The sequence below is a fragment of the Poeciliopsis prolifica genome, unplaced genomic scaffold (genome assembly GCF_027474105.1).
Source record: "Poeciliopsis prolifica strain line A6 unplaced genomic scaffold, Auburn_PproV2 SCAFFOLD010, whole genome shotgun sequence".
In the NCBI taxonomy this organism is placed as follows: Eukaryota; Metazoa; Chordata; class Actinopteri; order Cyprinodontiformes; family Poeciliidae; genus Poeciliopsis; species Poeciliopsis prolifica.
Window position 1 is genome coordinate 519893 of NW_026562385.1, and position 26460 is coordinate 546352.

A 26460-nucleotide genomic window follows, 5' to 3' on the forward strand; every position below is an offset into this window, starting at 1 on the left:
CCCCCAATCTGGCTCTTTGCTGAAGAAGGGAGAGCCAAGCTGAGAGGAGCCGAGCCGAAGAGACTGCTGGAGGGAGGGGGCAACCATGGGCCCTTGTTGGCAGTGTGGTATCACTATGGTCTCTTATAAAGGAGAATAACTGGTCACTGCTTACTTGTGGAAAGAGTGGTGGGAAAGAAGGCTGTATTGTAAAAAAAAGTAGCTGATTTTACAATATCTTTTTTGGCAATTGTAAAGTAATTTTGCAAGACATTTATCACTTCCTCTCATGTAGTGGACAACTTTAAACATTGCGCCAAGATAAAATATAGTTTTGTTTCTTCTCTTTTTCTTTGTGTACTTGTTGTCTAGTAAAGCATGACTGCGTGTTTGAAGTATGTAAAAGATTACGGCCTCTTTGTTCACAGGTGAGCCACTATTTGACCTCTGGGAGAATAGCTACTATTGTGTGGAAGAGGATGAGCTCAGGTTACTCTGCTCAAGTGAACCAGAAAGCAGGAAAATTAGTATTGTGGTACCCACACATAGGTGATAAAACTCACTCGCATAAATCAAAGCCTTTCAGGGTTTCTATGATTGACACAGAAAATTCAAAGCATCACTACAAACACTTTCAATGCCTTACTTAAATTTAATATGTCTCTTTTTTATATATATATCTCTCATCTTCTCTTTTAAGCATTCGTGCTCCTCAAGGGCTGAGCCTTGTTGTAAGTTTTCCCTCCTTGTGCTTAAGTGTGTACTGAGTGTTGCATGGTTTCCCTATGTTGCAGTGTGGTTTTATCCTGAAGTCTTAAAAAGGTCAACACCGTAGAAAAGTTAATGCATGTATCTGTGAAGAAAGACCACATTTCTTGAGTTTTCCAGCTAGGAGTCTTGGCTACTGCTTCAGTCCCATGGGCAAAACAGACCAGTTGTTTTGGCTTAAACTTTGGCCAAAGATGTAAATACCAGACAACCAGAGGTGCTCTGACAGATGTGGACAGATGGCAGGATTGCAGCTGGCAAGAGCAATCACATGTGTTGACATGGGAAGATTACCCATTCTGGCCATCACCAGGCTGCACTCACAGACCTCTGTCTCATCTGCTGTATTTGCTTCCTCAAAGGTTAAATGTTGGCAAGTCAAAAGTATGACTAAGAAGCCTGTTGCACAATAGCTTTCCTGCACCTGTTGCACAAATCTGGCACAAATAAGTAGAACGAGAAAAGCCTCAATCCTGGACTGTTGTTCTCATGAGCCATAGAATCCACAAGGTTAAAGGGAGCTTGATAAGCTTATTTTTTTTCATAGTGGTATGAACAGAAATATGAGAGAGAAGTTGCGTGTCCTTTGCATTCTTTACTCTGATAACATTCTGATTTGTGTGTTATGGGAGTAGCATGTTGGCATTGAGTCAGATCTAGACAAAAGAATGTGTGTTTTGCCTGGATTTGTAAAGAAGGACAAATAATTCATCAGGCATTCTTGTGGGCCTTCGTGCAATCATGTCAGCTAATGCAGACACAAATAAAAACCAGTGAACTTGATTTTCACATAATGCCAGATCTATTTTCTATCCGATGTAATAGTTTTGAATTGACATCACTAGGCATTGACATTCAGGTTACATTTGAGGGTGAGTTGTTGAGTTGCGATTGGTGATCAAAAATTAACATCCAACTCATTATAGTACAGAGAGTGCTTAGAAAAACGTCAAAGTGTTTGCTGTATTTTCCAGCTTTATAAGCAATTTTTGTCTTTGATACTTTCAAGGTTCTCTTTAGGCCACATTTGTGTTCCATTTTTTGGAAAACTCCAGATTTCAGACATAATTAATTTGCCTCTAAAAAAAACCCAGCCAAGCCATGACAAATAGCCAAGGGGACGAAGGGTGGGGGATGTGGAGATTGGTTGGCTGTCAGGCTCACTTGTTCGTCTGTGTTGGTTGCTAGGGCAAGAGCAATTGTGCACGAGGAGTGAGTGCCATGTTTTCAGAACAAGGAACCAGGGATTACAGGAAATATGACATGACATTCCTGTTGGACCAGACTACTCTCTTCACCTCTAGGTCTTTCTTACCATTAATTGCATCTTATAAAAGGCGATTTCTCCTGCCTAGCAGAACCACATCACACTCTGCTGCCCAAGTGACATTATCATCACAATAAGAGAGAGGACCTCTAACATTTGACCTCTCAGCGCGTGAGAGGAGGGAGTTGTGGCAGGAACAGCCAAGCTGGTGTTCAGAGAGAATTTGCAGGACGGACAAGATGCTTCAGTATCTGTGCTGACACATTTTCTCAGCACGAATACTTGAGTGCAGCTTCATGTTAACAACCCAACTAATTATCAGCTCTTTACTGCTTGCCTTTGGCAAATTATTGTGGAATGTGTCTCTATTTATGGGTCCTAGATTTTTTTGTTACTACATAAATAGTACATTTGTTAAGAACATATTGTAATTTTTTATATTTGCAGGTTTATTTTTATTTTTTATATTTTATGTAGATGTGTGAATGTCCTAATTTGCATTAATCGCTGCTGCTCTCCCGTTTTAAGTTTCATGTAAAGCCCATAGAAATCTAATCTTATTATAAACTTAATCTAAACTAAACCAGACAGAAAGTAGTTTTAGAAAGATGTAGATTTGGATCTGATCATCTAGTAAGAGGAGATAGTATTCAGTTATTACAAATGAACTTTCAAGATGAAATGTTCAACTTACAGTTACTAATCAACAGTTAGCAGTGTGCCAACACCTACCGTGTTGCTGTACAATATATTAAATTGTAATCATCATTGCATCTATCAGAGTGTGCAATATTCCAATCCCTAATTATGTAATATTTGGTTGTATTATATATTTGAAGTGCATTCTAAGTTTAATATTTGTACCTGATGTAGCAGTTGAAATGCTAAAGCACACAGAAAATAGTGGGACAATGTGTAACGTTAAAGGAATAATAAAAAAGTGATATTATTGTAATCTGTGCTGTCATTGTTCATTTCAGAAATGTTATTGTATTTACATATTTTTCTAGCTAATAAGAAAGGTCATCAAAAATGACATTGATCTAAAGAGTTGATCTACAGGGGCCAGAACCCAGCAGTTGTTGCCCAGTTACTATCATCAAATAGCCTTAAAAGCCAGGGTTTGTCCTTAGCCAGATCTAACTGTGGGTATACTGCTACCGGTTTAGCAAACTTTATCTGATGTCCCTATAATGTAAATGACTATAAAGTAATGTTTCCAATATCAGGATATGTAATTGTGATAGTTCTACTAAAAACTGAAATAAGAAGCTTCAGTACAATTAACCAAAAAGACGGATGGATGGATGGATGGATGGATGGATGGATGGATGGATGGATGGATGGATGGATGGATGGATGGATGGATGGATGGATGGATGGATGGATGGATGGATGGATGGATGGATGGATGGATGGATGGATGGATGGATGGATGGATGGATGGATGGATGGATGGATGGATGGATGGATGGATGGATGGTATTGCAATGAAAGTTGCAAATCAATATTTTGTTTAACTCTACCTTAGACTAAACAAAATCAGGCATTTCAGGTGAAATTTGGCAATTTGGTGCTTGGCATGAAATTGCCAAATTGACTAATTTGGTGACAATGTTTACCTAGCAACAAGTTTTCAATTGTATCTATGCAGGTTTTGTATGGAAAAACATTAGCTATCCATGCTTTGGCGGTGATCAAAGTCTTGTTCTGTAATAACACACAAATAATAGAAAGAAACACCAGTGAAAATGCTTGCACAAATGTCTTTATTTACATATATTTATTTATTTGAACTGTCTTCAAAAATTGCTAATTCTTTAAATTTCATTGTCCTTTCTTGCACAATGACAATAAAAAATTCTAATGCAAACCTTTAGAGGTTTTCAATGATTTAAAAATATGTTTATCTGATTGACCCATCTGTCAGAGATACCTTCCTCACCTACAAGAAAACAGAACTCAGACATTTCATTCCCACAATATGGATGTTATATTTTTTTTTTCATCAAAAGTAACTATAGTTCATGTTATTTTTCTTAAGACACAATTTGCTGACATTTGTTAGGTTTCCAGACGGTTGTTTCAGGATGCGTGTGTGCTTTCCTCCTGTCTGGGAACTGTGATCCGGAAAACATGACACAGTGGAAGAATGTTGGATGACGTGGAGACAATTATGCTCTGCATCTTAAAGTAACAGATTTATCTTGAATCTTGATTAACCGAATGGATACCCATAGAAATGCTGTCTTTAATTTTTAAAAGTTTAAATTTGGTGTATGTGGTGATTGCTAGAATAATGCATCGCATGGTGTGTACTTATGCAGTAAACACCGAATCACAAATCATTCCAGGGCTCAGATTCATTGCTGAGTGTGCAAAGCAAGTATCCAACCTCTCCAGGGTGTTATAGAGTCAGAATTATCCGATGATCAGCACACTGGAAATTGAGATACAATTAATTCCAATGTATTTGTACAGATGTCGTCCCGGATTCATTGGCCCTTTCTGTCAACACCTGGACCCCTGTCATCGATCCCCATGTCTGAATGGAGCAGCTTGCAAGAGTGATGTGGTCAATGATATTCCACAGTACAAATGTGTGTGCCAAAGAGGTTTCAGAGGTAAGTCTCCATTAAAATAATTTGGTTTTAAGAAATTTCCAATTTTTAATTGAATGAATTTCTATGACCCTTAGGTCAAGACTGCTCCCTCATTGATGCTTGTGCCACAAGTCCATGTGCTAACGGGGCTCGCTGTGTCAATTGGAATAACCATTACAACTGTTCCTGCCCCCCTGGCTACCAGGGGAAGAATTGCCGCAGTGACATTGATGAGTGTCGCAAACCTGGTGCTTGTCTCAATGGTGGCCTGTGTCGTAACTCAGTTGGGTCCTTCCGCTGCCAGTGTCCACTAGGGTACAGTGGTCGTACATGTGAGGTGTCTACCTTACCTTGTGCCCCATCTCAGTGTCTCAATGGGGGCACCTGTCGCCAGACAAGTGACCATTCCTATGAGTGTGCTTGCCTACCAGGTACAACAACTGTCTTTCTATAGAACCAACACACTCAGTCCATATCTGTTTCTCATTGTTTCCAGGTTCTTTGCAGGGTGCTAGAATGAAATAAATATAATGTAGTTAGTAAAGTTGTTTCATGGGATTTTATCCTGTGCCTCAGATCTGCTTCCTGCCCATTAATAATAGCTCCTGGTGGTAGATGGGCAGTGGGAAAGTTGAAGTTGCTGCATGTCTGCTCTCTTCTCTAGTCAACTATTTTCACCACAGAAGGAATTTACTTTATGGGCTTTCTGGTTTCCCACTGGGGACCTGACAGGAAATGTCTCTTGCCAGGGAGGAAGTCATTGAAACTGTGAGAGATTATAAAACAAGCAAACATGGAGGGTAGGTCAGACCTCTGAAGCAGTGAGGAATCACTCCTCTATCTGGCATTGTGTGGGAAAAGTCAAATATAGATGTAAACAATCAGTCACCTTCTGAACTTTTACTACCCACATTTCCCCACATCTTCTACTGTGTGGGAAATGTAACATGTGCTTCGGAGTAGAATTGCTTAGTATTGTTTTTAGAAGACACCATAAATTTGATTAGCTAGAGTATGTGGGTGTGTCTTTTTATACTAATTTGTTTTTCTGTTAATTTCTTTTTAGGATTTGAGGGACACAACTGTGAGAACAATGTGGATGACTGTCCAGGTCACAAGTGCATGAATGGGGGATTATGTGTGGATGGAGTCAATACATACAACTGCCAATGTCCACCAGAATGGACAGGTACATTTTATGACACATACCTTAAATGTATTGCTTAAAACACAATGATTGTATTTGAACGAGTGTGTTGATTTTCCACTGTAGGACAATACTGTGCTGAAGATGTCAATGAATGCCTCATGCAACCTAATGCATGCCATAATGGAGGCACTTGCTTCAACACTATCGGTGGTCATACCTGTGTCTGTGTCAATGGTTGGACTGGAGAAGACTGTAGTGAGAACATCGATGACTGTGCAAAAGCTATTTGCTTCAATGGTGCCACATGCCATGACCGTGTGGCATCCTTCTTCTGCGAGTGTCCAGTTGGGAAGACAGGTATGTTGTTTGGCTTGTTGTTCCTTTGGCTGTCTCTTATCTGTGAGCTGAATAATCAATCAATCAATCAATCAAATTTATTTGTATAGCACATTTCAGCTACAAGGCATTTCAAAGTGCTTACATCATAAACAAAACCAAAGGCATGCAACATAGAATAAAATACCAAGTTTTTTTTTTTTTTTTCCTTTTTTTCCCTTCATTCCCTCTTCTTTCCCTTTCTTCCCCCTTCCCTTTGACACGGAATTTAAGCGCCTGTTACTCCGCCGTCCGTTTAACCACGGGTATTCGCCGGGCCCCGTTGCCCACAACAGGAAAAAAAAAATAAATAAAAAAAAAATAAATAAAATAAATTACATACATATCCACAAAATCAAATTCATACATATAGGCATCAACTGGGCCTTTAAACCTTTGGTACTCCAACCTAGAATTTAGCTGATATTACATTTCAAATGCAACTCTAAACAGGTGCGTTTTTACTTGAGATTTGAAGGAAGTCAGGGTTTCCGCTGTTTTACAGTTTTCTGGAAGTTTGTTCCAAATTTTTGGTCCATAGATGCTGAAAGCTGCTTCTCCTCTCTTGGTTCTGGTTCTGGGGATGCAGAGCAGACCAGAACCAGAAGACCTGAGAGGTCTGGAAGGTTGATACAACAACAGCAGATCTTTGATGTATTGTGGTGCCAAACCATTCAGTGATTTGTAAACTAACAACAGTATTTTAAAATCTATTCTTTGAGCTACAGGGAGCCAGTGGAGGGACTTTAAAACTGGTGTTAATAAGTGAGTATGTTGTTCTTGTTTGTTTCACAGGTCTGCTTTGTCATCTGGATGATGCATGTGTCAGCAACCCTTGCAATGAGGGGGCCGTGTGTGATACCAATCCCCTTAATGGTCGTGCTATTTGCACCTGTCCCGCTGGTTTTGTTGGTGGTGCCTGCAATCAGGATATGGATGAGTGTTCCATTGGTAAGGTTCCTCCTAACTTTTTATGTTTTGAGGTTTCAATCTGTAACTGTACCAAATATATAAGGTTACTGATCATCTGCCTTCTGATGACAGGTGCAAACCCTTGTGAGCATTTTGGAAAATGTGTAAACACAGAAGGCTCCTTTCAGTGTCAGTGTGGTCGTGGATATGCTGGCCCACGTTGTGAAATTGACATCAATGAATGCCTTTCCATGCCCTGTCAGAATGATGCCACCTGCTTGGACCGCATTGGAGAGTTCACTTGCATATGCATGCCAGGTATTCACACTAAATTCTACCTTCAATAAGAGGGTTATTTTTCATGTATATTTTTCTTCACTGACAAAAGAACAGTTCCATACTTATACAATTTTACATTTTGATAACTTATAAAACAAAGCTCTTGAAAAGAAATTTTTTTGTTAGTGAATCTAAACCATGATTGCCCACGTCCATTCTTGGACAGCTAACATTCAGCAACTTTTTGATGCAATCCAGCCCATCACTCAAAAGGCAGAATGGTCTCACTCAGCAGTCATTCATCTCTGCAGAGATGATGACCCATTCATTTGATTCAGGTGTGTTAGAGAAGAATGCATCTGCAAATTTCAATGTGGTAGTTCTTGATGACTGTGCTTGGATCTAATCATCTGACCAAATGGTAAATGGCCTGTACTTATACAGCACTCTATCAAGTTTGCTGGACATGAAAGCACTTCAAACTACATTCACTCATCAAACATTGATGGTGGTAAACTACATTGTAGCCACAACCGCCATGAGCAGTTGTGGCTACAGAAGTGAGGTTGCCATATACTGGCACCGCCTGTCCTTCTGACCACCACCAGCAAGCAAGGCTGGTGCCTATGCCCAAGGACACAATAACTGAGACAGGCCAAGTGGGGGTGTGAACCGGGCAACCCACCAGTAAAAGTATGAACTCCTACCCTCATAGCCTAAGTTGCCCTCAGAACAAAATGTCGAATTGACAATTAGTAAACCATAAGGTTAGTATTATCCCAGTACAGGAGAACAATGTTTTTGACCTTGACCTCTGTTGTTCTGCCATAAAGACTTCAAATGTAGGCTGTTATGTAACATAAGACATTAGAAGGTCAGTTGCTTCTATACCACACTGTACTCCAGGTGGGTATTAGTTTGTATGCTGTTTTATTTTGACCCTAAAACATAGTCCAAATAACACACACAGTCCTACACGTATGTCCTGGGGTCTTTGGTACTACACAAATTAGAGCTGGGAGGTTGGTCTATAGGACTGGATGTGAGAGAGGGCAAACAGTTAGGGGGAGGAGTGTGCTGTGAATACTAATGAGAGGTAGAGTGGTGGGAATGGAGTGGAACAATAGGGCCCCTCTGTGCTCCACTTTGCACCCCTCATAGACACGGTGAGGGAAAGAGGCTTTTTCCCAGAGCCCACCCTTCTCCCCCTCCTTCATTTCCAGAGACAGGACCTTCCTCATCACCGTTCTCATCGTCAGCCTGGCAAAGCTCATGTGGAGCTTCTGATTATTTCTGATTCCACGCTAGCCCCTCCCCAGGGGCAGCACTCTCATTCACATTCTGTTTCATCTCAAAGGACTAGCTCTCCATAGTTTGCCAATGTAGAATGTATAACATGTATTTGGTGAATGGGACATTGACCCAGGGAGGTGACATTTTTGTGGACAGCTGGGTGTGGTGATTCCAGGTCAGTGAAGTGGCACCACTGGACATGGTCTTGGAATCTTTTGGGGCGTCTAATGAGTTCTTTCTAGATCTTCCTCCAGATTCACATCAATATGCAGTCCATGCTTTCTTGAACAGACTTACTTTTACACTAATTATGAATTTGCAGCAACAATAAGAAAAGAATGCAATTAAGATTTAACTTCTATATTCCAGGTTATATGGGGACTTTCTGTGAAATTGACATTGATGACTGTGAGAGCAACCCATGTGTGAATGATGGCATCTGTCGGGACATGGTCAACGGCTTCACTTGCACCTGTCAGCCAGGTAGGCTTCACTGAATTACTCTAATATCAGTTGCTCCTCTTTGGGTCCATGGAGTCTGTTTACGGTTTTAATTTTAATTAAGCAGTAAAAATACTCAATTTAAATATATGTAAAACCAAAGTACCAATGGGCTACACACTACTTTTGCCTGTTGGTATACAGAGCCACCACTCATAAAAAGGCCGGCCCTAAAGACTGTCGATCCTCCTGCCAGAACAAAGGCACCATTGTGACCCCTGCTTCCCTCCTCTGTGGAATGTGGAAGGGACAGCTCTCCCTCATCCTGCCCTGGTAGTGCTGCGGAGGGGGGACAGCAGTTCTGCTAATGAGATTCTTTTCCAGGTCCGCAATTTACATCTGGGACAGACGTCCCCCCCCCTCCATCTCCTATCTAGCTATTGAGATGGTGGACCTAAAGCAAGAAGTAGAGGAGGAGGTGTGGGGGTCCCAAAGAGAAAAACAATCCCACCGTCTTCTCTAAACACCCCTTCTGTAGCCCAAGAACCAAACACAGAAACCATTTTGACACTGTTAATCAACTGAACACTGTGTTGCCAATGTATACTTGGCACTGTGCTCAAAGACTTAAAGCTTGATCAACTCTCTAAGCGTGGAAACTCTTTTTCTATTATTATATTTAAATGTGGATTGTTCACACAATCCACATTTCTGTACTAATTTCCATTAAGTACAGAAACGTAATGGAAATGTCAATAGCGTGACAGCAAAATTCATTTGAATGCTTAATTATTTTTTTAAAGAATTGTTCTAATTGTTGGAAACTTTTTAAAACCTAATCACCACCTAGTAATGGTCAGATAAGTGTTGATTGCAATGAAAATATCACTAGTCTCTAACAAAGAAAGACGTCTTTAAAGCTACCTTACCCAGACATAACTAACCAAACTATAGGCCTCTGCGGCTGCCCTCTGACCTATGCTTGGACCCTTTCACTGGACCGTCTGTCTGACCTTTAACCTTTGTGTTTGCATGTCCCAGGGTTTACTGGCACCATGTGTCAAATTGACGTAGATGAGTGTGCTAGCACTCCCTGCCAGAATGGAGCAAAATGCTATGATCGGCCCAATGGATTTGAGTGCCGGTGCGCTGAAGGTAAGGGCCTTTACACATAATTGTGGTCAGTAGACAGGTGTTAGCACTACACAAACCAGCGTCTCCTCAGACGGTAGAGCAGGTGATCTTTAAACAGTTATTTAGTGTTTAGTGTTTAATAAGTATTCATTGTTTGGGAGTGAATTATTTCTTTGGGCGTCTGCTGGCCAAGTGGCCCCTGATCCTCCTTTTTCCTCTCATTGGGTGTCAGGATCATGAGGTCACAGAGGACCAGGAGTTTGCCTAGAAAAGAGCCTTGATCATCACCCCGACATCTGTTCATTTCTTAAAACCCCACATAACACCTTATGTTGCAGTTTGACATCAACCCCTTTGTGTTACAAAGGCACATAACTCACAATGACATACAGTTTGTCGTAAAATTTGTTTGTTTAAGCTTGCTGACTGTGTCTTGAAATTTAACGTGTTTGTTTGTAACTACGCCAATGGAGGAGCCTGCTTCATTGTTTCAGTGGCCAGCTGCTTGGTATTCACTGTGTTTATGGGCCCCTTCTGTTGAGTGAAGTGGCCCTGTTTGACATGGTGCTGTCTATTGTTCCCTGCGCCACTGAGAACAAAGGCACAGGACTGGAAGGCCCTTTTTTTACTTAGACCATCTTAACATTACACTACAAACACAACAGTTTGGTGTGCAGACAAATGCAAGGTAAAATAGTCATCAGAGTACAAACATCAGAAGGTTTTATGAAAAAAAAAAACAATAAATTAAACAAAGCAACGGAGAAACTAAAAAAAGATAATGAGCTGTGGGAGAAAGCTGTAAGGTGACTTGCTGTTACCCACAAAAAGACCTAACTATGCATTTTTCCTTTTTAGGTTATGAAGGGAGACTCTGTGATATTAATGTCAACAACTGTCAACCTGACCCATGCCACCATGGTACTTGCATAGATGGCATTGCTAGCTACACGTGTAGTTGTGATCCCGGATATACAGGCTATCGCTGTGAAAACCAACTTAATGAGTGCCATAGCAATCCTTGTCAGAATGGGGGCAAGTGTGTGGACCGGGTCAATAAGTACCTCTGTCAGTGCCAGCATGGAACATCAGGTAGGAGACAACTCCATACACTCCATACACAATAAATGTTATTCAAATGTGCTGAATTTTGCATTCTTTAATTCTTAAAAGGTTTATGTATTTTACAGAATAATGTGATACCTTTTTCTTAACTCAGGTACAAACTGTGAGATAAACTTTGATGATTGTGCCAGTAACCCTTGTGATTATGGCATCTGCAAAGATGGCATCAACCGCTACGATTGTGTTTGTAAACCTGGCTTTACAGGCAAGTCTCTCTGGAATTAAAACTGCAATTTTCATGGAACAAATACTGATTTCAAACTGGAAATACTGAAATGTGTCTAATGTCTCATTCTAGGTCCTAAATGTAATGTGGAAATAGATGAGTGTGCATCCAGCCCCTGCAGAAATGGGGGAACGTGTATTGATGAAGAAAATGGATTTCACTGCCAGTGTCCTGAAGGCTTTAAACCCCCTTACTGTTACTCCCAAGTGGATGAGTGTGGCAGCAGTCCATGTGTCCATGGCTCCTGCAGAGAGGACATAAACGGGTATGAACAGTTTTAACAGCAAAACATGCTTACCAAACTATACATTAAAATCCTGTACAACAAAGCAGGTTTGGAATACCTGGAGTCTGTTTAGATGATCCTGATGAGCGAGATATGAAAATGCTTATCAACTTAATAAGTAAACCAATGTTTTCTAAAAAATGAATAAAATGCATTTATGTAAGAGTAATCAGAATCCCAATAATGGTCAATGAGCTGAAGCTACATACTTGTGATCAAAAGTGCCACCATTACAGCAAAACAATATAGGACTGTTAACATTTAAAGGACAAACACAACAGTGTTTCTAAAAAAGTCAAACAGAAGGCTTGCAGGAAAAGAGGAATTGAAATAAAATTTTTACTTGACCCTATGCATGTATTGGTCCTTTTATGAAACCTAACTTTCTCTGCAACAGTTCTTTCAAAAAAGATCTATGATCTTACTTTAGAGTACAGGTCCTTAGTCTTCATCTGTTAATTTTTTATTAACTTGTATCCGTGGCTTTCTGATTGTACTACTGTGTTTTTCAGATACCGTTGTGACTGTGAACCTGGATGGGTTGGGAAAAACTGTGACCTGGACAGGAATGACTGTTCACCAAGTCCTTGTCAAAATGCTGGAACTTGCATAGATAAACTTAATGGTTTTACCTGCAAGTGTCGCCAAGGGTTCAGAGGTGAGCACTGGACAAGTTACACAAAAACAAACCTCAAGTTACAGTTGTCTGGCTCCCCCTAGTGGTCAATAAACTGTGCAGCTGCATCTAGCCACAAGTTATAAACTGTGGCTAGATGTAAGTGTCACTATACACTTCCGGTCTACAGTATGTGATAAATGTTATTATAAACTGTAAGTATTACCTTTTTGCTGCTTTTGTTTACAGGTAACCTCTGCCAGGTGAACAACAATGAATGTGCTTCCAGCCCCTGTCTAAATAAGGGAACTTGTGTGGATGGTGTTGCAAGTTTCACATGTCTGTGTGAGCTCCCCTACAGTGGACCTACTTGTGCTGAGGTCCTCACACCTTGCTTCCCGAACCCTTGCGCCAATCATGCAGTCTGCACCCACACCCCAGACTACCTGGGTTATCAGTGTAACTGCCAGCCAGGGTGGCAAGGTTAGAAAACCCAATTCAGTTTCACCAGTGCTTACAATTTATTGAGAGATAATCCATTTTTTCGGCTTACAAAGCAGATCTCATTGTGTTGAATTCTTGCACTCTACAGGTCAGTTGTGTAACATAGATATGAATGAATGCATATCTAATCCCTGCAAAAACCGTGGGACCTGCACAAACACGCTAGGAGGCTTTGTGTGCTCTTGTAGAGCAGGATTTACAGGGCTGACTTGTGAAACAGATATCAATGACTGTTTTCCCAGTAAGTGACATTTTAAATATATTGTGTACAAATATTATATCTGTCAGCAACTGTCTGTCATAATACTATTACATATAATGTTCTGATTGAGGTCATTTTCTCCCTTTGTCCTTTCAGACCCTTGCTTAAGTGGAGGTTCATGTACAGATGGTGTGAACTCCTTTCACTGTAGTTGCTTGCCTGGCTTCACAGGCCCTAGATGTGCCCTGGAGATCAATGAATGTCAAAGTTTCCCCTGTAAAAACGGAGGCACCTGTACAGACTATGTCAACTCTTACACATGTAGCTGCCCACCTGGCTTTACTGGCATCCACTGTGAAACCAACATTCCAGATTGCACTGAAAGGTAAGTGTGTGCTTAAGGTAAGCCTGAGCTAAATTTCCGAATAAAAAGTATAAATTTAACCTGTTTTCCCATTTCTACAGTTCTTGCTTTAATGGAGGGACTTGCACGGACAAAATCAATGGCTATGCTTGCACCTGTCGCTCTGGCTTCACTGGCTCCCACTGCCAGTATGAAGTAAACGAGTGTGACTCTCAGCCATGTCTAAACGGAGGCACCTGTCAAGATGCCCTGCAGTCCTTCCGCTGTTCCTGTTCAAAGGGTTTTGAAGGCACCAGGTGCCAGGTATAAGCACTTAAGTACATTTGAAATGTAAAGTTGGGAGCTTGCGGCATTAAATATTTATTCTGTAGGCTCAATATTTCAGATTTGCTTCTTTTGTTTCTGATTTCTGCTTCTTGGCTTTTCAGACACCAGTTGACTGGTGCCGACGCATGTCTCTGTGCCAGAATGGAGGACGTTGCCGCCAAAAGGATGCATTTTTCAGTTGTGATTGTCCTAATGGTTGGTCTGGACGTTACTGTGACATCCCAAACATGTCTTGTGAAACAGCAGCTCGCAAGAGGGGTATTTGACTTTTCTATGGTCTTTATCTCCCTAGTCTGCACTCTTAACTGCAACTCGAATATTTACAAATATCTTTCAAATTAGGAATCCAAACAGATGAGCTTTGCCACCATGGTGGTCACTGCGTCAACTCTGGCAATACACACATTTGTAAATGCCCTGCTGACTACACTGGGAGCTATTGTGAAATACAAGTGGACCAATGTGAAGACAAACCTTGCCGCAATGGTGCCACCTGCAGGTCATATGTTGGGGGGTACCAGTGTGATGTAAGTCAAATCCCTTATCTATTCTGAAACAGGTCAATTCTTCAGTGTCAAAATTTACCAAAGATAATTTTAGCAGGGGATTGAAATTTGCCCTTTCATTTTTTCAACCTACATTAATATAATCCACTTATCATATCATTACAGTGCATGCCTGGCTATACTGGACAGACCTGCGAGATTGAAATCAATGAGTGCCAGTCTCATCCATGCCAGAATGGGGGCACTTGTATTGATCTAGTTGGACATTATATCTGCTCCTGTCCCCCCGGCACACTGGGTAAGCAAGAACAAAAGCAACAGAAACTTATGCCTATCACTAAAGAGTTTACTTTTTGTCAAATAGATAGTGCCTATATTCATTAGTGTGTGATAATCTTCTATTTTTAAGGTGTTCTCTGTGAGATTAATGAGGATGACTGTGCACCACCACTGAGGCTGCGAGGTGCCCCACTCAAGTGCCTCAATAACGGAACCTGTGTAGACAGAGTTGGTGGTCATCGCTGCAATTGTCCACCAGGTTTCACAGGTGACAGATGTGAGGGAGACATAAATGAGTGTCTCTCAAACCCTTGCAGTTCCACCAACAGTCTTGACTGCATCCAGTTGTCCAATGATTACCTGTGTGTCTGCAAGCCTGGGTTTACAGGTTAGACAACTTTATTCTTGATGGTCTGTAACATTGCATTCTGTTTGTGTCAGCCAAAACATAACCACTGACATTGTTTTTTAGGACGAAGGTGTCAGAACAGGTTCAGTGTCTGTGAATCTCAGCCTTGTCATAACGGAGGTGCCTGTTCAGTAACTAGCAGTGCCCCTCTGGGATACACCTGTACATGTCAACTTGTAAGTTTGAGATAGTTTTGAGTATTCAAACATCTAATTTCCCATTATAGTTTGCCAATGACAGAACAATATCAAAAGGTTGTAAGCACAAACTGTTTTAACAATGTTTATCTCTAGGGTTATGCTGGTCCAAACTGTGAAAGGAGCATGTCCTGTCAGGAGTTGTCTTGCTACAATGGGGGAAGCTGTGCCCTTACCAAGAGGGGAACACGCTGCGTATGCCTGACAGGCTATGGTGGGCCCCAATGTCAGCATCGCAGTAATGATGGGTGCTCTTCCAAGCCATGCCAGAACGGAGGCCTGTGCACTGAAGAAACCAGTTTACCATTTTTCCATTGCCAGTGTCCAAGTGGATTTATGGGAACACGGTGTGAAAAAAGCAAATCTGAGCTTCCGTCTCTCTCCTGCCCTAGGGCAGACTGTCAAAACAAAGCCAATGATGGTCTTTGTGACAAGGAATGTAATACACTCCCTTGTCGTTGGGATGGTGGTGACTGCTCCCTGGCAGTGAATCCCTGGGCTCATTGCACAGACCCCCGCTGCTGGCGTGCCTTCAACAATAGCCAGTGTGAAGAATTCTGTAACAACCCTCAGTGCCTGTATGACAACTTTGACTGCAGAAGCAAAGAGAAAATTTGCAAGTGAGTTTGATTTGATTGATAAGTTTGATTCCTTTTATTTAACAATAACATAAAATAGTTCAGATGATTCATGTGCTTTTGTTTTCTCCAGTCCAATATATGCAAGTTACTGCGACGCCCATTTTGCTGATGGTCAGTGTGACCAGGGCTGCAACACAGAAGAGTGTGGTTGGGATGGCTTAGATTGTGCAGACACTGTTCCAGAGAATCTTGCCAATGGTGTTTTGGTGTTGGTCGTCCTTCTGCCTCCAGACCAGCTTCTTCTCACTGGCAAAGCTTTTTTGCAGAAATTAAGTGCTATTCTGCACACTTCAGTGCGCTTCAGATTGGACAAAAATGGAGATGCTATGATCCTTCCCTACACCCGTCGAGAGGCACGCATCAAACGAGAACTTGGACATCAACATGAAGTTGTTGGGTTAGTCAGACACTAAATATAAAAGATAAATCATTACCTGGGGATTGCTCTGTACACAAAACACCTTTTCCTATGTCTTTTTTTGTAGGTCCATAGTCTATCTAGAGATAGACAACCGTTTGTGCATTCAGGATTCAGAAGACTGTTTCCCGACAGCTACAAGTGCAGCAGAGTATCTTGGAGCTCTATCTGCAACAGAAATGCTCGACTTCCCTTATCCTCTTCAAGAAGTCAGAGGCAAGTTTGAATTCTGAGTTAACGCAAGATTGATGGATCACTCTAATGAGGCATATACAAATCCAAGCTTTCTTGTTCCACAACAGGAGAAAAGGTCCCCATTGATCCATCATTTGGTGGATGGTCGAAGCTACTTACCCAATGGATGGTGCCATGTTTAGTGTTTATTTTTGTTTTGGTCATCCTTGTGATTGGCATGTTGATAACTCGTCGGAAGCGTGAACACAGCACCCTTTGGTTCCCTGAAGGATTCTTTCTTAAGAAAGAACCCAGCAGTAACAAAAACCGCAGGGAACCTGTGGGTCAAGATGCTCTCGGACTGAAGTAAGTTATTTGTAAATAGAACTTAAAACACTTTGGAATTAATCGTTAATGCAAAATGGCTTGCTATTACTATAGGAATCAGTTTCGAGTTTCAGTGGTTTTCCTGGAACTTATGCTGTTGCATTTTTTGATTTGTAATCAGACACATGCCAAAAACAGTTGAGGAATCTCTCCTTGGTGATCACAGTGATCAGTGGATGGACTCAGATTGCCCAGAAGCCAAACGACTCAAGGTTTGTCACACAAGTTTTCTTTTACTGTAAATATTTCGCATCTTTTTAAAGTGACACTAGTGCAAGATGAGCATTTATGTAACCAATTTATGTAACCAAATGTCTATGTAAATTCAGGTTGAGGAGCCGAGCATGCTCTCAGACAGCGAAGATGCAGTGGACTGCAGACAGTGGACCCAGCACCATCTTGTAGCTGCAGACATCCGTGTACCACCCACGATAGCCCTCACGCCACCTCAAGGAGAATTTGAAAGTGACTGCATGGACGTTAATGTCCGAGGTCCAGGTTGGTGTAGAAGTTTTATTTTAGGGTGAAAGCCGTCTTTTGATAATACATTTGAATCTTTCTTCACAAATCATTGTGGTGGTCACTTGAAATGACTAACTTTTATTTTTTTCATTTGTCCACATCCCAGATGGTTTTACACCTCTAATGCTGGCATCATTCTGTGGAGGTGGCCTAGAACCTGAGGTGACAGAGGAGGAGGAGAGTGAGGAGTGCTCTGCCAACATTATCTCTGACTTAATCTACCAGGGTGCATCGCTTGCTGCACAAACAGACCGTACCGGTGAGACAGCACTCCACTTGGCTGCTCGCTATGCACGTGCTGATGCTGCAAAGCGGCTGCTGGATGCCGGAGCAGACGCCAATGCTCAAGACAACACAGGACGAACACCGCTGCATGCTGCTGTGGCTGCAGATGCACAGGGTGTCTTCCAGGTAATCAGTTAGTAGGACATTGTGTTCATTTATGACATAAGCAGTACAAAGACTTTCAACTTTTCCCAAAATGTATAACTATAAAGGTTTTTTTCTCCATTCTTTCCACTTATTTAGATTTTGATTCGAAATCGTGCCACTGATCTGGACTCCCGTATGTACGATGGCTCTACTGCTCTGATCCTGGCAGCACGACTGGCAGTGGAAGGCATGGTTGAGGAACTCATTACATGCCATGCAGATGTTAATGCAGTCGATGAATTGGGTAAGTCTCACATCTCCAGATCATTTGGTTTAAATTTATGATAATACTTAATACCAAAAGATTTTATTGTAATGGTTGGCGTCTCTTTTAGGTAAATCTGCTTTGCATTGGGCTGCAGCTGTAAACAATGTAGATGCAACTATTGCTCTGCTGAAAAATGGCGCTAACAAAGATATGCAAGATCTGAAGGTAATTGTAAAAACACCAGCATGGAAGCCATAGATGATGCATATTTTTGTATTTGACAGCTTGTTAATTTTTATGAGCTTTCTGTCTGTTATTCAGGAGGAGACCCCTCTGTTCCTTGCTGCCCGTGAAGGAAGTTGTGAGGCAGTGAAGGTGCTGCTAGCTCACTTCGCGAACAGAGAAATTACAGACCACATGGACAGGCTGCCAAGAGACATTGCTCTAGAGCGTATGCACCATGATATTGTACAACTTCTTGATGAATACAACACAGTAAGGAGTCCCCAGAGTCATGGAGCAGCTGGACACCAACTCGCAGGAGGCCACACTCTATCTCCTCTCATGTGTCCTCCCAGTGCCTTTCTCCCTAGTCTGAAGAACACCCCACAGAGCAAGAAGAACCGCCGGCCTGGGGCCAAAGGTTCCAGCCTTGGAGCCCAGCATGCTGCAAATCTGAAGGAGTCAGTAAAGGCTCGCAATAAGAAGCTAACTCTGGACATGCAGAGTGCCTTATTGGATAGTTCGGTTACTCTGTCCCCGGTGGACTCCCTAGACTCACCCCATGGGGGAGCTAGCAATGCTGGCTACATCACCAATCCAACGTCACCTGTTGCCATGCAGTCACCAGGTCTTTTCCATTCCTCCATGTCTGTTCCAAGCACCCCAATGGTTCGCAGTAGCATGTTGGAAGGAGGGGGCCCATTTGCAGTATCTCTTGCACAAATTAATGACATTGGAGCGGGAGCAATGTCCATGCAGGGCCGTGTCTCTATGGCCTCAGATGTCAACCATGGCTATGTGCTGAGTTCTGGCCAGCTGGGGGTCAACATGGGCATGGTCAGTCCTGTCAGTGTGCCATTTGACTGGCACAATCGCATGCCTCCATCCTCTCAGTGTGGTCAGCAGGTTGTGAATATTGTGCAAAGCAGTCAAGCAGGCATGCATGTCCAGAGCCCAGCCATGCAGCAGCAGAACATGCTGATGCACCAACAGCAGCTCTACCGCAGTCCAATGCTGCAGCCCACACCAGTTAACTCCACACCGACCATCAGCCCCGTGAAGCTGTCTTCCATTGCAGAGCAACAGCAGCTCATTAATCACAACATCACCAACCAGCCAAGCATGGGTCCAATGGGAACGTCTACCCCACCTACCCCACAAACCTCGCAGCCTCCACCATCATTCTTCCAGCAGCATCAGCAGCAGCTGCCTCAGCAGTCCTCTCAGCCTCCTGTTCAGCCCACCCAAGGAGCAGCAGCAGCAGCCCAGCCAGCTCAGGTCCTTTCCTCCCAGCCCAGTGGTAGTACTGCAGGGAACGAGGATTATCCAACACCTCCTTCCCAACACAGTTATTCATCCACATTAGATGCCACACCCAAGCATTTCCACAATTTGCCCAGTGAGCACCCCTATCTGACACCCTCTCCAGAGTCTCCAGAGCACTGGTCCAGTCCCTCTCCCCCCTGCGTCTCTGATTGGTCAGATTCCACACCAAGCCCAGCTGTCACTGTCCCCAACCAGACCCAAATTACTCAAATCCCAGAGGCCAATGGCAAAATGCAGGTGTTTGCATGAAGGTCATTCGGACTCAACCTGAAACAGGGCCTGGGTTAAAAAGACTGGCTCTTGGGTTTGTCTGTTTTATCTGTCAGCATGTTTCCAAGATTTTCTTTGGAGTTGAGCTGGCAATATGTATAAGAGGACCGTCTGCAAGTGAATACGGCAGAGAAATAAATAAGTAAAGGGAAATGTGTGTTGTCTGAAAAAACTGCAGACAATTTAATGAAGTAATTCTGTCACAGATGGACTATTTTTGATTCTTAAAAAAGTATATGAAGAAAACCAAGTCTTTAATTTCAAAGACTTAGGGGAAACTCTCCGGAAAACTAACAAACATTTAAAAAGTAGAACAAAGAAAAAGTAAATTGTTGAAGGGAATTTGTTTATTTTTATTTATTGTTTTTATCTATCTGAACTGCTCTTTAGTTTTATTTCTGTCCGAGCCTCTGATATAAACTGCCACCATAATGTTAAAATGGTTCCAGCAACTACATTTCAAAAATTACTCTGCCGTAGTTATGTTTAGGTTGTGGTAAATAACAAATTTATATATGAGTGTTATGAACAAGAATGTAGATGAGTGTCTTTAAAGCACTTCAACTGACCAGCCTCAAAGGGCAAGTCGTTGTCAAATACATTTGGCATCATTGGATATTTATAATATAAGGGGCATTTAATCGCTGTGAATTTTACATATAATCTTTAAAAAAAATCAGAGACAATATTAAGTGTGATGCATTTATTTTATATAACTATTCATTGACACTAGAGTATTTGTTGATGGTCTTACTGCCGAGTCTATTATCTTTAGCATTCGTTTTATTTATGTTTCAAAGAAAACGTGTTGGCCTTTAAAAATCAGCTTTTCACTGCCCTTACATTATATTTTTTATTGTTTTATGCTCTGTATATTTGTGGAAAAGCATAAATACTTTTTTCTTTGTCAAACGTCACTTCAGATGTATTAAGCTATGCTTATATCTGCTGCTATTTTATATCACTCTTTGTTTCAAACATTCCTCTGCTGTTTCTGGCTTTTTGTGTTTGGACTACCGCCTTAAGGTGACACTAAAAGGTAACCCAACCAGACGACAAAACCTTTTAAAACTGTTGACCCCATAACCTGAAATGGACTATATCAGCTGAGATCAAGTTGGGAGTGGTGACCAGTGTGAGGGTGGGGCTGCTGGACTGTGACTGCTGATGCCCTGTCACTCCTCAGGGAGGTGTTTTATGGCATGCAGAGGAATGATTCCCTTGCATCTACAGTAGATACCACGTCCAGGGCTCATGAAGTTGTGAGCTAGTGAAATAAGAATGAGGGAGAAAACAACACTACTGTGTAGTGTTTATGTTGCGTAATTCTAAGATGAAACTCAGTCATTGAGCTAACCACTCGTATTATGTCTAAACAAGTATTTTGTTTTTCATATAACCTGGCCATGTAGAATGGGGAGGCGGTTGCCTCTATAACATTTTGTGCACATTTCAGGCTATTTGTATCATAACATTTTAAGACACTTTGGCATTTTCGTTTCATGCTTTTGAGCAGAGATGAATTAGCTCATCCCTTCTAGTTATTGTTTTTACAGTGACAATGCCTAAACACTGCGTCTAGTTGAGTTATCAGCTGAGTTTATTTTTGTTTTCCTATTTTATCTTGTTCATTATAGAACCAGGTACTGGTCTCTCAAACCTGGGAAAGTGTTGATTTTCACAGTCCAGTTTGGACCTTATTTGCAGGTGAAAATTGTTGGTTTGCCTGTTTTTGCTAATTTTCTGGTCTTAAAATTTTCCTGCCAGGTCACACTAAGTGTTTTGTGCATTCAGCATTTCAGTTACAAAATTTCAGTTGCAGATTGTAAATATGTTTGTTTTGGGTAGATCATTGCTTAAGAAGTCTTATTTTCCTAAAGTGATTGTTATGTACTAAAAAGACAGAAATAAAGTGTATTTCATTTAGCATTATTTGAAACTGAGACTCTAATGAATTTTTTTTAGCAATCTTGTTACAACAGCACATGTTGATATATTCTAAGTTTATTCCTACAATTGTTCAAAAGTAGTTTAAAGTCACTGTCAACATTTCTCAGCAGTTTTTCCTCTTTTTTTTTATCAAACTTGTTAAATATATTTGTAATAAAAACTACAGGGAACTACTTTTCAGTATATTGTCATTATTAATTAATCTTAATTGTTTTTAGCACTGTGTTTATATCGCACTAATAAACAGAGCAGCTGTTCTGAATGACAAGTTCAGATCTGTCATATTCCAGAGGTTTCAATGATTATCTTGAAGGGATCAACTTTTCTATTTTTCCAGATAATATCTTAAACATTTTTCAGTCAGAAACTGATCATATTTAATCTGTGCTCAGTCAAGTAGCAGAAACTACCAAGCACAAGATTCGTCTGCAGAAACATAACAGCTGTCTGGTATAACATCAGCACGCATGTATAATTTATTGATGCCAAAGTCAAAACTGGGCGACATTGTCAATCTAAAAGCTGTTATTTAGAGTGTAAAGATGAGACCAACCATGTGTCCACACACTGTTATTGGTTCAATGGATTCTTCACAGAAGTAATTAAGACCAGGATGAGACAGAGAAGCCAACCTCATGTCTTTGAGCAGTAGATTACTTTACTTTGTCGCACTGGAAGATAAAGGCCATAGACCTTTGTTCCATTTAAAATGATCGATTTTCTTTCAAATGTAACACATTGCTAACATTGTAAAACTGTCCTCCATTTAACAGTCTGTGAAATACACTGTGAGTTAATATTTTTTTTATGTAAAAAATAAATAATAATAATAAAAACTGAGAAAGCACACAATGGAAACTCTCATCCAGATTTAGGCTCAGAATGAAAATGTGCTGACATACATTTTAGAAATGATCTAAACAATCCTCTAGCCATATCCCAGAAAGAACTTTTTCTAGAATTTAACTCCATGATGCGCCACATATATATCGAGATAAATATGTTTCTAAAATGTTAACCTTTTCTTTTCTTGTGTAAATATTTCAATTTTTAAAAAATGACTTTTTTCTTAATTCTAGGCTAATCTTGTGTCCTTTTGCACCACTTTTATTCACCTTAGAAGTAATTTTTTAATGGTACACAAATTAAATGTAAAAAAAAAAAGTATAGATCAATTTATTTGATTTGGCTTTGAAGGGTTAAGGGGAAAAAACACCTGAGTTTCTAATGAACAAAGTTCGAGGATCACATACATCCAGTCTATATGTTCAAAACAATTAAAATCATGAAATCCTCTTTTAAAGGGTGTCAAAGCTAATAAAAGATCTATTTTTTTACAACTTGTCAGAAATTCAGAATTTGAATGTTAAACATAAAAGAGGAATAACTGCAGTAACCCTAATCAACTATTGCATCTACTTCCATTAAATTATTACTTATTCCCCTTCCTCCGATTCATCATGCGCAGAATCCCCAAAGTGGCATTAAAAACAGTGTCATGTTTAAAGATCATTTTATAGAAAGCTTCCAGAGGAAGTCTGCCAGTGGGATCTGCATGCTTTAGTGCAGTCATGGGCATGTAGAGTCGGTTGGTCTGGTGCCGTAGAGGAGGCTCCTTAGCTGTAATCACTTTTTGTTTTTGCTAAATGGTGAGAAAAGAACAAAACTTTACATCAGAAGGAGTCTTCTGGTTATGTATTTTAACTGAAAATTAAATGTGTTACCTTTAATTCTCAGATTTAAGAAGAACATTGTCACTACTTGCCTCGGCCACATCCTCTGGTGTCTGGCCTAATGTTGTGAAGACCTTTCTAGAGTATGGAAGATAAATGTCACGAAAGATCCTGGCTGTCTCCTCGTCTGTCTCAGACAGATCTATGTTCTCTGCTTCCTCATACACTTTTCTTTCAAACTCTGTTATCACGGGACCAGGTTCCACCAGTGTAGTCCTAGGAAAAGAAAAGTACGTAAATCTAAAAGCGGTGCATTTGTTGAGCTGTAAATTCTTACCAATGGAGACTTTTAGATAACTAAAGTTTTACTTGTGGACTAGCTGCATTTTTAAAGATGTTGTATTGTTCAGGACATGTAATCACTTGATGTTGAATTTCATTGCTTGCACTGCCAGACTTTCACAAAATCCTTCCACAGCAAACTTGGACGCAGAGTAGACGTCATTGAACAGAAGTCCTGTGTTGAAACATTAGGAGATCATCAAAAGTCTCTCACAGTTAATCGATTTGTCTGAAATTCAGTTCATTAAAATAAAACCCACCTTGTATTCCCATAACACTGCTCATCACCACAATATGGCCGCTCTGCCTTTGCTTCATGTCTGGCAGCACCTCTTTCACCAATCGCACCAGGCCAAAGAAATTGACTTCAAAGAGCTCTTTGATTGAGGTAATACTTTGGCACTCCAGTGGTCCAATCATGCCAATGCCTGCATTGTTCACTACAACAATGCAATATTCTCTTTTAATAAAAGTGAAATTTACTTTGAATATTAATATGCAAAGGAAACAGACCGAGGACATCCACTTGTCGGTTAGGGATGCTGTTGATGCACTCTTTGATGGATTCTTCGCAGCAGGCATCCAACTTTTGGATCACCAGGGTTTTATTTAATAAATCACCTGCTGCTTTTTCCAAAGGGCCACGTTTCTCAAGATCCCTCATTGTGGCAACTACTGGCTCAGACAAACACACAGGACATCACTCACTTTGATTGCTTGTTATCTACTGGATACTGATTTTTTTTTTAGGTGCAGCAAAGAACATCAACAGCTTACCTTTAAACCGTTTAGTCTGATCCTTGGCCAAGCGTACTGCCACAGCCAAGCCAATACCAGAGGAGCAACCAGTAACCAGCACTCTCCGGGTCCCCATGGTGTCGACCTCAAGACTTACTGTAATAATAACAATAAAAGCTCAAAATATCTTTTCTACACTGTTATGGCTTTCTTATGTTTCAAGGTGTGATAAGGTGCATTTAATTAAATCTGATGGTGTTTTCCCTGTGCTCAAAGTGAGTCAGAGTCTGCCACTGTCATGTTTGCATAGTACATTATAAGTGTAGTTGCATAATAAGGCTATAAGAATGCTGCAGGTCTTGTGAATAGCCCATTTCATATTAGAAAAAAAAAGCCAGAAAGTGCGCAGAGGTAAACAAACAAAAGAAAAGCAAACTCATTCAAATAGAGATAGCAGTTTTTACAGTAAAAACTGAAGAACTATCATCCAATTTGAAATCACAGTAGTTACAAAATGTCCATAACAACATGGTTATTATGTTGTACATAATTACCCTGAGAAGAAAACCTAAAATGTTTTTCTTCAAAAGTTAAAAGCAGTATTTTTAGTTGTAATAGGATTAAATATGGTACAGGGTAGAAATAGGAATATAGTATACTGCATAACGACAGTTTAAAACATAGTTAATTGTGAAATAAATAGCTGTTCTTGAGATAAGACAATACATTTAAAAACAATATCACAGACACCTTGAACTTGGTCCAGTTTAAAGTCTGTTGTGAAGTACATAAATATTGGATTGTCTTTCTGACTTTAAAGATGTTCTAACGGTACAGTATTTATTATTCCTATCACAATCCAAATTTATCTGAGAAATCTTGTACAATTGAGGAATATTCCAGTTCATATTTTAACTAAGGATTCCGAGCTACGAGCTACGGAAGAAGATTAGGGCCACTGGGGGGAAAAAAATGATCAGAACTCTTTCATTTTTTTTCCAGTGGTCCTAATCCTCTTCCGTAATGGTCGGTTGTACCTCTCTCGATTTTTGATTTCACTCATCTGAACCTGCTGCCGTCGTCTACATAACATAGTTAACAACAGAATTTTTTTTAAATAAAAGTATATATTTTAGTCATATTGTGTAGGTTTTAAACAGAATCTCTATTTTAAAAAAGGGCTGCAAAAAAGAAGTAGAAAACCTACTTCTTTCTGACATTTGGAGAAGCACAACATTCCAGACCTGCCACTCAATGATCTATGCATAGTTTCCAGTTACTCCAAGGTCACTAATCTGCTAAACCTTTAGAAAAGACTCTATGCTGAGGCAGAAGTGTTTGTTTGGCACGCGGTTCCCACCTGCGGCGCGAGCTGTTTGGTCCTCGCTGACGTGGAAAACAGTTTGTCAACAGTGCATCGATGAATCGCTGCAAAAACACTCAACAAACATAACGAAGTCTCAGACGTCGGGACAGGCAGCTAAAGTCAGGGATTACTCAAGCGGCTCGTGTATTATGGGAGTTGTAGTTTTAGGAAGACAAGTACACAAAGAAACCGCAGGACCATTTATGTTACTGCTGATGTTGCTTTTTGTTCTTGGTGGGTATTTTCTGATCTGAATTGCTCACTGCGTCTCTTATGTATTTCTTTTTTTATATCCTTCAACATTTCGTGGAATCTTATTTAAAGACTAATCCTATACATGGCATGCAGTTTTTACGTAGTTAAATATCTGAAGAAAAAAATATCTGTGTGTTCAATGTATTTATAAATGTCTAACAATGTATTTCATATTTAAAAAAACAACAACAAAAAAACATCGCTCCAGATTTAACTAAGTCTTGCAGTGTTTGTTTTGGCCACTGGAGGGCAGACTCGTCATTCTAATATTCTATTCAACAATCAGCGTGAATG

At 40.6% G+C, this 26460-nt stretch overlaps 2 protein-coding genes across 2 annotated transcripts in view; one reads left to right on the top strand and one right to left on the bottom strand.

Annotated features, from left to right (window-relative positions):
- notch3 (notch receptor 3) overlaps positions 1-21967 on the top strand; it is a 29120-nt gene extending 7153 nt beyond the window's left edge. The window contains exons 3-33 of the mRNA XM_055035150.1: positions 4496-4638; positions 4713-5048; positions 5684-5806; positions 5891-6124; positions 6938-7093; positions 7187-7372; positions 8996-9109; positions 10109-10222; positions 11060-11293; positions 11421-11531; positions 11625-11817; positions 12351-12496; positions 12704-12937; positions 13047-13199; positions 13317-13545; positions 13626-13827; positions 13953-14109; positions 14194-14378; positions 14523-14655; positions 14767-15024; positions 15109-15221; positions 15339-15862; positions 15954-16280; positions 16369-16517; positions 16604-16841; positions 16984-17074; positions 17192-17360; positions 17491-17795; positions 17913-18060; positions 18152-18249; positions 18346-21967. Of these exons, the coding sequence (XP_054891125.1) occupies positions 4496-4638; positions 4713-5048; positions 5684-5806; positions 5891-6124; positions 6938-7093; positions 7187-7372; positions 8996-9109; positions 10109-10222; positions 11060-11293; positions 11421-11531; positions 11625-11817; positions 12351-12496; positions 12704-12937; positions 13047-13199; positions 13317-13545; positions 13626-13827; positions 13953-14109; positions 14194-14378; positions 14523-14655; positions 14767-15024; positions 15109-15221; positions 15339-15862; positions 15954-16280; positions 16369-16517; positions 16604-16841; positions 16984-17074; positions 17192-17360; positions 17491-17795; positions 17913-18060; positions 18152-18249; positions 18346-19821 (7279 nt within the window). The 3' untranslated portion in view covers positions 19822-21967. The remainder of the gene's footprint in view (positions 1-4495; positions 4639-4712; positions 5049-5683; positions 5807-5890; positions 6125-6937; positions 7094-7186; positions 7373-8995; positions 9110-10108; positions 10223-11059; positions 11294-11420; positions 11532-11624; positions 11818-12350; positions 12497-12703; positions 12938-13046; positions 13200-13316; positions 13546-13625; positions 13828-13952; positions 14110-14193; positions 14379-14522; positions 14656-14766; positions 15025-15108; positions 15222-15338; positions 15863-15953; positions 16281-16368; positions 16518-16603; positions 16842-16983; positions 17075-17191; positions 17361-17490; positions 17796-17912; positions 18061-18151; positions 18250-18345) is intronic.
- Positions 21968-22432: 465 nt separating this feature from the next.
- zmp:0000001048 (retinol dehydrogenase 8) lies at positions 22433-26055 on the bottom strand. Its single transcript, XM_055035151.1, has 7 exons — positions 25906-26055; positions 24585-24701; positions 24321-24482; positions 24068-24247; positions 23889-23982; positions 23558-23741; positions 22433-23434 (listed from the first exon to the last, which is right to left on the bottom strand). The coding sequence occupies exons 2-7, from the start codon at positions 24679-24681 to the stop codon at positions 23225-23227; spliced, it is 927 nt and encodes a 308-aa protein (XP_054891126.1). The 5' UTR covers positions 24682-24701; positions 25906-26055; the 3' UTR covers positions 22433-23224.
- Positions 26056-26460: the final 405 nt, after the last annotated feature.

What these genes read in the sequence shown, in the direction of transcription:
- zmp:0000001048 (XM_055035151.1), bottom strand. Translation starts at nt 24,681, where the DNA reads ATGGGGACCCGGAGAGTGCTGGTTACTGGTTGCTCCTCTGGTATTGGC. An exon ending in TCAGACTAAACGGTTTAAAG is followed by an intron (nt 24,483 to 24,584) that starts GTAAGCTGTTGA and finishes TGTCTGAGCCAG; the next exon opens with TAGTTGCCACAATGAGGGAT. An exon ending in CAGTGTTATGGGAATACAAG is followed by an intron (nt 23,983 to 24,067) that starts GTGGGTTTTATT and finishes GTTTCAACACAG; the next exon opens with GACTTCTGTTCAATGACGTC.